This window comes from Jaculus jaculus, chromosome 13 (genome assembly GCF_020740685.1).
Source record: "Jaculus jaculus isolate mJacJac1 chromosome 13, mJacJac1.mat.Y.cur, whole genome shotgun sequence".
Taxonomy (NCBI): domain Eukaryota; kingdom Metazoa; phylum Chordata; class Mammalia; order Rodentia; family Dipodidae; genus Jaculus; species Jaculus jaculus.
The window spans coordinates 35,976,606-35,988,947 of record NC_059114.1 but is presented as its reverse complement, the minus strand read 5'-3'; the positions used below and the strand labels follow the sequence as shown (position 1 = coordinate 35,988,947).

At 35.3% G+C, this 12,342-nt stretch overlaps 1 protein-coding gene across 1 annotated transcript in view; it reads left to right on the top strand.

Annotated features, from left to right (window-relative positions):
* Positions 1-485: 485 nt before the first annotated feature.
* Spink5 (serine peptidase inhibitor Kazal type 5) overlaps positions 486-12,342 on the top strand; it is a 70,384-nt gene continuing 58,527 nt past the window's right edge. The window contains exons 1-4 of the mRNA XM_045132890.1: positions 486-595; positions 1,781-1,806; positions 6,278-6,405; positions 8,078-8,150. Of these exons, the coding sequence (XP_044988825.1) occupies positions 541-595; positions 1,781-1,806; positions 6,278-6,405; positions 8,078-8,150 (282 nt within the window). The 5' untranslated portion in view covers positions 486-540. The remainder of the gene's footprint in view (positions 596-1,780; positions 1,807-6,277; positions 6,406-8,077; positions 8,151-12,342) is intronic.

Genomic DNA, 12,342 nt, shown 5'->3' with positions numbered 1-12,342 from the left:
TCTGACGTATAACTGAGCTGATAACAGTTAATTCAGACACCAGAATATCTATGAGTGGGTCAATAGGAGCTCTAGTCTCTTATTTCAAGCAGTTGTATAAAGATGCAGAATTCTTTATAATTTGACCTGGATGGTAGGAAAACCATCCAGTTTTCTTTCCTCCCCTCCCACTAACAAAGTGAACCCAGTTAGAAACTTGCTTGTTTATGAGGTAGGTTATCAGGGGTCCTGAGGAATTTGGGAGTGGGGGGGGGAGGGTCCTTGTACTTTCACTTTCTGAGCATTAGCATATGAAAGCACACTATTGCCTGAGAAACAGACATTACCTAGTTAAATCTGATACCTTGACAGGATCCTTCAGGATGGAAGCTAAATTGGTGTGGTATAAGTCTAGCAGGAGCTTGAACAACTGGTTTTGTTATGTGTCATTGGCAGCTGCAAGTATGTATAAAAGTAAGCTGCATCTCTGGAGGTCAGTCTTGGAGCACCAGCTGAGCAATGCACACCGCAGACCTGTAGCAGACTTACATCATCTTCAACATGAAGATACCCATAGTGCCAATGCTTCTAACTCTGGCTCTTTGCCTCATACAAGGTGAGCAATTTGAATGCAGTACAAGCTTCTTACCACACAGTTCAAAGTCCTGGGGAAGGGACTGTTCTCCCCCACCCTAGAGCATAATTATAAGTGTGTGTATGTGTGTTTTAAAATCTTGAAATATCTTGCCAGTCACAGTTTTGAAGATTGACATTTATGGATTCACAGCCATGATATTTTTCAAAGTGGCAAGTCGTCTTGAGAACATCTCAGTTTTTATTCATGAGAAGCCCTTCTGTTAATGCTTTACTACTTATGAAGATTAATAGGCAATTGTATATCTTCTCTTCACCAGACATTCAATTCATACTACACACATACACACATACAACTTAAAACTTGCATGAAAGTTATATGTATAATATGTATAGATACAATATTTTAAAAACTAATTTTTTGTTTTTGATTTTATTTATTGTAGCTTTTATAATATAATTTTCAAATTCTAAATAAAAGTATTGCTTATAAAAGGTGAAAGACTTTGGTAGAAGCTAGGAGATAGGATTTTTGCTTTTGTTCACTAACTGTTTAAGGAATATTGATTGCCTAGGTTTATCTTGCTCTGAACATTACTTTTCTAAGAACAGAATATCAGAAATAAAACCAATGTGAATTGTATGCATGAACACTGCCCCCATTTTCTAAAATAAGTGAGTAAACTTAAGTGGTTAATGAGAGAGTATAAGGTTTTTAAATTTAATTAATCAAATTTTTTATTTATTTATAATATTTACATTTGTATAAGGAATTTAGAAAATAGAATTGTGTGTGTGTGTGTGATTTAAACTTCATATTATGTTATATTTTAAGATTTTGAAACTGGTATGATGTACTTGCAATGTATATAACACTATAATTTATAAATGGAAAGTGTCATTCTTTACTCTGAAAGGACCTATTTAGAAATCAGATATTTAGAAAAGTTCAGAGAAAGCACATGAATTTTATTTTCCAAAGTAACGATTTTTTTTCTGAGAGAAGAGGCATGTGAGTGAATGAGTACTGATTTGATGCACTGCCCTAATTTTATTTGCCATGGTAGATCTGAATGTATGCAAGAAAACATATGACTTTCTAACATGTGGTCATGAAAGCAATCAGAACACTGAATCAAGTGAATTATTTGCTTTGTTCACTAAATGTCTTATATTCTTAACTTTGGTTTCTGCATTTTTGTCCCAGATGCTGCCAGTGGGAATGCAAATCAGGTTAGTTCTGCTTTTTCTCATTAACTCCACTGCAAATTCCCAAAGAAAGATCAAATAGACAAAAGCCTTGCCTCTCTGAAACACATCTTACTGGAGGAAAACAAAGATGTTAATAAATAAATCAGCAAAATATATTGCATATTTAATGACTGGTGTTAGGAGAAAAGTAAGGCAAGATGCAGGATAGGATTCCAGGAAATGGAACTGGTCCCTGTTTTTCCACCAACATAATCATGGAGCTTCTCTGAGAAGACAGTATTAGGAAAAGGATTGAAAGTTCCCAGGCATGGGCCATAAAGTTCTTCATAATCCCAGCAGACTGGTGGAAGTGTCTGCAGTATGGAGCCCCTGGCTCATGAAGTGCCAACCCAGCTATGGCAGGAAGGAAGGCCTGCTCTTAAGAAGTAAGAGAATCATTGCTATAGAAACTATTTTTTAGACTATTTAAAGATAAAAGGGTCATTTCTCTGTCATGCACACATTTTGTTTTTATACACGTGTTGCTATGTGTGTGTGCCATTAATTTAGCATTTAATATACTTAGAAAAATTCACTTAATCTTTGAAGATGTGGACATTAAGAAAATATGAATATGAAATAGCTTTTCTCTACAACTATATTTGAAATATGATTTTTTTGCTGTGTCTTACTTTGACCTGTTTTGTTTTTAAATAAAATAAGCAAGGTTCCAGAAAGGTTCCAGAAAATTTCACCATTGCTTCCATTATTTCAACCAAGTTTGCTGATGACAGAGACTTTCAAAAAGTATGTTGGAGTAGGAAAAAAAGGCTGGATTTAGGCAATAAGGGAAAATGCTTATTTAGCGATCTTATCTTTGAAAAGAAGAATGGTATAAAAATCTCACTGAACATGACACATTTTCCCTTCCAGAGTTAATGATGATGGACTATGACTGCCAGTTTTGCACTGATTTTTATTTTATTTTATTTTTTGTTTTTTTTGAGGTAGGGTCTCACTCTAACCCAGGCTGATCTGGAATTCACTCTGTACTTTTAGGGTGGCCTTGAATTCATGGTGATCCTCCTACTTCTGCCTCCCAAGTACTGGGATCAAAGGTGTATGCCACCATGCCCGGCTCTGATCTTTTTTTTTTTTTTTTGAATCATCAAATTCTATATAACTAAGAAGTGCTTTAAAAATACAGGTTTAACCTCCTGGTACTGGTATACAAGGCAAGAAACACACAAAGTTATCATATCTCTGAAAGCCTCTAATCATTCCTTTTGAACACTTTTCCAAGAAGAAAGTCTATTGATGATGCTGATTGTTTTTGTTGTTTTCCAAATTCACTAACTTATGGCCATCTAGCACCATAAAAATACGTTGAATGTTAGAAACTGGAGAGAGAATAGCATGGGAAATTACTGTAGCCATCTGCAAATATCTTATACATATGTCTAAACTTGTCATCAGAGAAAGGCTTTTATGACACTGAAGCAAACCAATTAGTAATCTAATACAAAAACGAGATCATGCCACTTCACGGGCACCTTGATTGCACAGTGTGTGGATGGACGGAAACAACAATCAGACCAAGGCAAGGGAAGCAAATGAACAGCAGTTGGCCTTAGAAAGATCCAGTCTTTGTGAGATGTGGAAAAAAGTACAAGAGCAACAATAAGAAACAAAAGCAAGCTCAGAACTGGAATTTACAGTGCAAGAAATAAGTTGCTGGAAACGCATCTTCCCACCATAGGTGATTTCTTGGTTTATATCTACTCCTTTGTCCACCCTCTGAAATATGGCTATTTCAGGGACACTACATTTTTTCCAAAGTACAGTAAAATGTGTGTTTTCACTGTGTAGTCTTACCCTCAAATGGAATACACAGATTGTTTACAGCTCAGAAAAATTACAGCCACCTTATCGTAGAAGTACAATAAAATTTATTGGGACTTATGTTGTTATTTTATGATTAATCATTAAAATAACTGAGCTTCATTCCCATGACTGTTCTGAACACTTTGTCCAAGAACTATCTCACAAAAGATATGTTTTATTTTATTTTGTTTTATTATGAAGACATTAGGCTCTACTCTTTATTTTTAAATTTTAAGTCTCTAAAAATATTTATACCTGGCAAGCTAGGATGTTAATTCAGAGTTGATGTAGCATACTACTGAATCAGACACCAGACATAGATCTCAAAATGCCCAGTTATTAATGTGTTGCCAGAAATTAGTACTTTGTCATTCTGACAAGATCACTGGATGATGATAACAATCTGAGAGATGCTATAGGTCATCCTTTGCAAAATTTCACAGTACTCTCTGATATTCTCTTATTCTTACCACTTTTCATTCTGTAAATGCTATGAGTGGCCCACCATAATTAAGAAACTGAATTAGGTACAATGGCATCCATTAGACTCTAAGTGCTACTTGCACAAAAATCCATCTGCTAATTTAGTATTCTACCTGTGGGATACAAGGGAACAGTAATCTTATAATAAGTGACTGTCAATTGAATGAATTATTAATAAAATGTAGAATGGTTAATAGGATCCTAGAGTCATTTCCTTGAAAAGTTTGATAGAGAAAAGGCCTTGTTTATCATTTATTTTCGGACAATAGAAGCACATGGAAGCTTTTTAAGTAAGATTTGTTTTTGGCAAAATCAGAACAAAACAGAAACCTTAGATTCACGAGTCTTGATCTCAAAGCCTAGTAAACTTTCTAAGCTAATACTAAATACAGAACTTTGAATCACTGCTTAACATTGTAGCACAAATGTACCACTGATCTTCACTGCAATGAGAGTGTTACATAAGGATCAAGCTGAATGAATTAATGAATAAGATAATTCCTTACAATTCAAAGACTATTTCCCCTCCTTTTTCCCTACTCATTTTATGCTTAAATTGATTTCCTCAATCCCCTTTAAACTTGGTAAAGTGAAACCTAGTAGGTTTTTGAGGACATTGAGAAGATAAAACAGTAGAATTACAGAATGTGCCCAAGGTAAGACAAAAAAAGAAAATGAAAGAAGAACAAAGCAAAAGGAGAGACAGAGAGAAACAATAGACGCATGGGGTGAAGACTATGAACATCACTTCTGCAGACTGACATAATGATAGTATCGGTGACATTGATGGTATTGAGGTAGAAGTGGATGTGAGTCAAGAAAAGACTGCAAATGCACAGATACAAACAGGCTAGGATCCTCCCAAGATATTGGGAGAAAGTCCCTGAAACTTCAACATCATAAAGTGAATTTGTCTGTACTCATCAGGCAGATGATGGAGCAAAGGACCTGGAACTTTTCCAGAAAATGAATCAGTGTGGAAGCTTGTTTTGCATACAGATATGATTAAGAAGCACATTTTAAATTTGATAACTGTCACCATATCTAGGAGCTGGTATTTTGCAGTACATATTTTAGAGAATGTGACAGGGGCACTTGACAGTCAGTCGTATGCACCATGTCTTCATCCTACAGGAATCCTTTCATATTTTTCTCCTAGAAATTGCCATGGTTCTACTGTGTGCTCATATTTAATGGATCATCTTAGCATATTTGAGTAATAATAAAATATCCATCACCACCACCAAAATGATAATAATCATAAAGGAAGATATTGAATAACTATTGAATAACTACAATGTATTAGGCATTCTTTAAGAATTATATATATATGTCCTAATTCAGGTAGCATAACTAAGCCTTTGAACAGTTAATTTTCTAATACTGTGGGGACCATATGTTAGCCTTCTGGAGAATAAATTCAGATCTTTTTTTAAAAAAAAATATTTCATTTATTTGTTTGACAGAGAAAGGAGAGGAAGAGAGAATGGGCACACCAGGGCCTCTAGCCACTGCAAGCGAACTCCGGACACATGTGTCCCCTTGTGCAACTGGTTAACGTGGGTCCTGGGGAATCAAACCTAGGTCTTTAGTTTTGCAGGCAAACACCTTAAGCACTAAGCCATCCCTCCAGCTCTCAGATAATTTTTTTAATAATAGGTTTTAGTATCTTTTTTCATGATATTTTAAATATGTTTTATTTATTTACTTGAGAGACAGAAAGAGGAGGGGAGAGAGAGGGTGGGAATGGGCCATCAGGGCCTCCAGCTATTGCAAATGAACGCCAGATGCATGTGTCCCCTTATGCATCTGGCTTACATGATTCCTGGAGAGTCTAACCGGGATCCTTTGGCTTGCAGGCAAATGCCTTAACCACTAAGGCATCTCTCCAGCCCAAACTCAGATCTTTTGACTTCAGGTTCTGCATTATTTTCCTTTCACTAATTATCTTATATAAATTCTTATTATAAAGTTGCTATATCCAAGGCAAGGCAGAGTCACTAATTTTTATTGTGTTACTTATATTAACTGACTGAATCCCTTACAAACAATGACATACTTGCTACCAAAAAATACTGTTAAAGGAAACTCTTCTTAAAGAAAGCTTTGTTTTGGTATAGTTTCAGAAAATACTTTTTTCCCCTAGGAAACATGCAGTGAATTTCAAGCATTGATGAAAAATGGGAAACTGTTCTGTTCTCAAGACAAAACATTTTTACAAACTCCTGATGGAGTCATGTTCATCAAGAAATGTGCCTCTTGCAAAATGATACTGTGAGTAAAAGTCCTTTCCCTTTCAGATGTTTGTTTCCTGCTACTTTCTGATATGATAAGTATGTGATTTTCTTTTTACAACTGCATTTTTTTCTAAGCCTGATGGGGTAAATGGCTATTTGGATATCCTCCATTATATGAAGCTAGATAAATAATTGTTACCAGTTAGAATGATTTTAATGATCACGCAGTGGGGTTTCAGAAGCAGAGATTCCAGTTATGTTGTATACAGCACTCTAGTCTTTGGAGGATATAGCTCCACTTTGAGCTTCCTGGTTCTGGGATAAAAAGAACTTGGGCAAGACTGTCCCATTCCTTGGGCCTGTTGAGACTTGATTACATTACAGTTCAGAGGCTGAGATGATCCCTTAAGAAAGGTGCCAGGCTTGTCTGTGGCAACCAGCCAGCAGAAATATTTCAGCAGATACTTTCAGACTTTGTGAGGTGCCAGTGTGTATAGTCTTGTGGTTTTATATGAGGAGGAGAGGGACTAAAGGCATGATCATAGCTTTCAACTCCATGCAGCTCAGAAAAAATTAGTACACTGGAAATTTACCAGGATAATATTCAATCCTTCATCATTTCAAGGCTCCTTAACTTGATTTTCTTCTCTTCAATGACAATCAGAAGAGAATAGATGGTTTAAATTAGGAATGGTAACCCTTCAAACCAGAATGTCTTTATTTCTTTGTAAGAGTCTCTTCAGATTTTCACCCAGTCTTAGGGATTCAAACCTGAGCTGTCTGAATGCTAGACAAGTGCTCTACCACTTTGCTAACTCCCAAGTGCCTTGATGGGTTTTGGAATATGAATATCACCTCCAGTTAAGATAACTATATTACAATTGATTTTTAAAGGTAATGTTTTATGTGTTAGGGGTTTAGTGTGATATATCCAGTACTCATGGGATAATGAAGCTCTGATAATATAAGATATGGGCTGTTTATAGTAAAATGACTGGGAGGATGAGTAGGATTTAGAGTGAGGGGAAGTCCAGGGAAGGTTGAATAATTCTTTCTCATAAAGCTCTCTTTTCATTCCATGGGAGGTTTTATTTGGAAGACAAATCTGTAAATATAATATGTTTACTGGCAAATAGTTTTAAACATGAATAAAATACCGCAAGACATACAAGAGTATTTGTTACTTTGGAATCACTTATTGAATTATTTTTGCCTATGGAAATTTTGTTTGAATAAACTTGTTGTCTAAACTGGAAAGAAGGGGCTTGCAGGGTGTGGGAAAGTTATCTTCAGATGGCAGATGGACCAGGTTCATTTACAATGTGGACTTCGGGAGCTAGAATAGGGGCTAATGCAGGCACTTTTATTTTTCATCCAGTGTAACCAAAGTATTTCAAAAAGTGCATTCAGATAATGGTACAGATAGCTTTTAGAGCTGGTGGCCATTTCACTTCTGAGAAGTATGCAAGGGAAGTAGAAAGTATGTAGCTAAAGGCTGGGATTCTTGCCTGTACTAGTCCATATTGGAGAAAGTAGCTCCACATCAAAGGGATACATGTGACATCCTGCCAGTTCTAAGACCTATACCTGTTTCTTGCATGCTACATTTGGCTTAGAAGAGCAATCAAATTTAAGTTTTCCATGTATGTTTTTATTCCTAAAAGTTGGGGAAGCGATGTTTAAATTATGCTATTCTTATGTTTTTCCAGGGAACAGGAAGCAAAATCCCAGAAAAAAGCTAGACACTTGGCAAGAGCCGCTCAAAATACTGCCCCACCACAGGTGAGATTATGTGGAGTCAACCTGTCATGTTTGCTTGTGGGATGATGCTTGACTCTTTCAAGTTATCTGCCTGTTTCCTAATTACTAGGTTATACCTGTTGTGAAGCCAGCTATTTAGCAGGGAGGGAATGTGGCTTAGTCCAAGGGTGGGCTAAGTATCTGGTACATCTGTCTACAGGCCCAGCCCATGACCCAACTCTATGAAAACATTCTGAGCACTGATAGACACTGTGAAGTAGAGTAAGAGTTTGCCATGACAATTTCTCACACCTCTTGTCCTGCCTGACTCTAGTGGGCGCCTTTCTGGGACTATAGAACTAAACCCATTTTAGATTGTTCTTATACATGTAATTTGGGAAATTTATATATGGAATTCACTTTTCTCATCCATGAGTTGTGTGTTAACTAAGAAACTATATTTAATAACAATTAAATTTATTTAATAAATAATTTAAGATGTGTCAACAGACGTTTGACTCATTCTATTTCCTTGTTATTTTCCTCTCTTGCTTCCTAATGCAATTTTGTAACACCTGAAGTGGTCTAATTCAGCAGAAGCAGTTACTTATTTATATACATTTATGTAGATTGAAGACTCAAGCTAATAATTTGATTGAGATGTGTTTAGTAGTTAAAAAATTAAATTGTAGGGCTGGAGAAATGGATCAATGGTAAAAGGCACTTGTGTGAAAAACCTGATGGCCAGGATTCAATTCCCCAGCACCCACGTAAAGACAGATACACAAAGTAACACATGCATCCAGAGTTTGTTTGCTGTGGCAGGAGGCCCTGGTATGCCCATTCTCACTCTTTGTCTCTCTTGCCCTCTTAAGTTAAATTATTTTTTAAAAAATTAAACAGTAAAATAAAAGGAACTGTAAAGGTATGAAACATCATACAATCATTTCACTTGATAAATATATTTTGAACTTCTAAAAGTATATAAAATTGTGGACCCATATTTTTTGAAATAACTGGCATACAATATTTCAAAACAGGGTAGTACCAACTACTAATCCTTGCTTGACATCACTTCCAGGTCTCCTATATTGCTTCTTCTTAAATTTCTTCTTTCTCTTCCTCCTCTCCAGGTCTTGTCACATAATTAAACTAATCAGTCAGGGAAGACACACCCTAGATATTTACACCATCCGTGGTCTAACCCAGCTACCATGTTCCTTGTCAGCATTACTCTCAGGAATGCCTGAGAACTTCAGCCTCAGCAATAATTCTGGTCCTGAGGTCAATTAGCCTCACTTTTAAAACAATAACATGATAACCACCCAACTGGCCGATACCTGTAAATCCTCATTTGTGACATAAAAAAGAACTAGCTTTTAAGTGAAAATTGTAAAGCATGAATATAGTGTAATTTGTTCATAACCATCTTCTATTACCTTCTTTTTCCCTAGCTCCATACAGGGTTTCTTCTTAACATATAAAAAAGGGTAGGTGGAAAGGTTTGGTAGAAGGTTTCAAAATAATCTGCTTTTTTTTTTTTTTTGTCATATTCAGAAGCAAGTCACTCACTCTGTAAGCTCCATTGTTCTCTTCCTCCTATATCCTAGATCAAAACAACAACACAAATCTGATAAATCAGTGGTATTTAAAAGTGTAGAACACAAGTAAATTACAAACAACATGAAGCATGCACACACTCTAATCTTCACATTCTGCTTTTTAAACGATTTTTAGTAGTCACATGTTTACACCTAAGGAAGAGATTTATTGTGTGAATAGGGCTTTGCTACCAGGAAATCACTTCCTTACAAGGTTAAGAAGTTAGTGTTTGGCCATATGACTTTCAAGTAACTTCTGCATAGGAAAGCAATTACAGAGGGTTTTTTGTTGGTATTATTTCTGACACAAAAGTGAAATCATCCTACTTTCTCAAGAAGATTCTTCCCATCAAAAATCAGCCTTCTAACTCACTCAAAGAACAAAGTACACTATTTGTTCAAGAATGTTCCTCCTACAGATATTCTCTCTCTTTCAATGTCAATTTCTTCTTTATTAGTATGCCCTGCATTAACTTCACTATCATAAAGTCACCCTAGCAAGTTTTGCTGGCACTGCCTTCAACGTATAACCTATGTTGGACTCCTTTTCACCATCTCTATCTCTACCACTCCAATCGAGTTATCTAAAATTTATGATCTTGTCTTTGGTCCATGAAAGATACTACCTATAATTAAATGAACTCATTAATTTAATGCTTATAGTAGCAAATTAAATTTATGAGTATTTACAGGTGGTTCTGATTGTTCCCTGTTCAAGTTTGTTCATTGTTTTAGTAACAAACAAAGCAAAACCTTTGCCTTAGTTCATGTTGTTAAAATTTGATTAACCTATTCATAGGTATATAACTGCCTTTTTGCATGTGCATTTCTTTATGTTGTGGGTACATGTATATGTTCATAGATGAATGAGTACACATGTGTATTCAGGCACACATGTAGATGCAAGTGCATGTTTGTGGAGGCTGGTGGCCAATGACAGATGTCTTCCTAAATCACTGTTCACATTATTTTGAGACTTAGTCTCTTATTAGAACTATTGCTCTCCAGTTCAGCTAAACAATGAATTTTACTGTCTCCACATCCCCAGGGCTGGGATTAAAGGAATCCACTGTCATTCCCAGCTTTTACATGGGGCTCAAGGATGCAGATTCACGATCTCATTATTGCTAAGTCATTCCTCAAACCCCTAAATGCATAGTTGCATCGTTTCCATACATTAGAATTAAAATGTTGATTTTGTAAAAAAAAAAAAAAGAATTTGATAGCAACATGATTAGAGATAGAATGAATTGGTAATGTAGCTAACAGTTACTTTGTTTTAATTTCCTAAACTTAAGAACATAATATAAGCTTATCATTAGTTTATGTAAGTCTTATAGCTTTTATTGAATTATCAAATATTTTACAAAGAAATCATTACAATTAGTATTGCATAGAAAATTCATGGTTTCATTTTTATTTTGAATGGTATTTTATATGATATTATCATCAAGTTTCTGTTTCTACAAATGTTTTTGATGTCTCAGGTTAGTATTATGTAAGACAACTTTTGATATTTTATTAATTTTGGTGGAATATTGTTTATGGTACTCTTTTCTTGGCAATTGAAAATATCACCATGGAAATATGACTTTAATAATTTCATTTCAATATCAGTAATTATTTCTCTTTCTTTCATGCATTAGTAACAAGGATTTAGGGTTAAAAACTAGACAGTATTGGTGATACAGAACATCAAAGCGCTTTTACTATCTTCAAGTTAAAAAGAATACCTCTAACGCTAACTCATATTTTGTTAAATATTATTCACTACATTTATCATAATCATTTTAATATAAATAACAAATCCTTGTTCTCAACTTGTTAAATACATGTTGGTCATTTTCAAATGCCTTCTTTGTAACTATTGTAAAATTTTTCCCATTCCCTCTCTCTTTCCCTATATCTTCATCTCTCTCAAATAAATAAATAAATATTAAATTTTTTTTAAATGGCTGGCGAAATGACTGAGTAGTTAAGGAGCTTGCCTGCAAATCTAAACCTCAGTTTGCTTCTCCAGGACCCATGTAAACCACATGTACAAGGTGGCACATGAATTTGGAATTCCTTTGCAGTGGCTGGAGGCCCTGGTGCACCCATCCCCCCCCCTGTTTTTCTGTCTCTCAAATAAATAAATAACAATAATGAGAAAATTTCCATTTAAACTGTCATAAAATAAACTTTGTTTTCTTGTTAGACAATTTTGGTTTTATTTTGAAAAAATATACCTAATCATAACAAAATTTAATACATGTAGGTTTTGATTTATTTATTTAATTATTTATTTTTAAAAATTTTTTGGTTTATTTTTATTTATTTATTTGAAAGTGACAGAGAGAGAGAGAGAGAGAGAATGGGCATGCCAGGGCCTCCAGCCACTGCAAACGAACTCCAGATGCATGCGCCCCCTTGTGCATATGGCTAACGTGGTCCTGGGGAATCGAGCCTCGAACCAGGGTCCTTAGGCTTCACAGGCAAGCGCTTAACCACTAGGCCATCTCTCCAGCCCAGTTTTGATTTATTTTAATCAAAGATTTAAGATAGGACCCTGTAAATTCATTTTTAGAAATCTAGCAAAATGGAAAGTATATGTCAACCCAAAGTCACACGTATGAATACTCATAGTAACATTA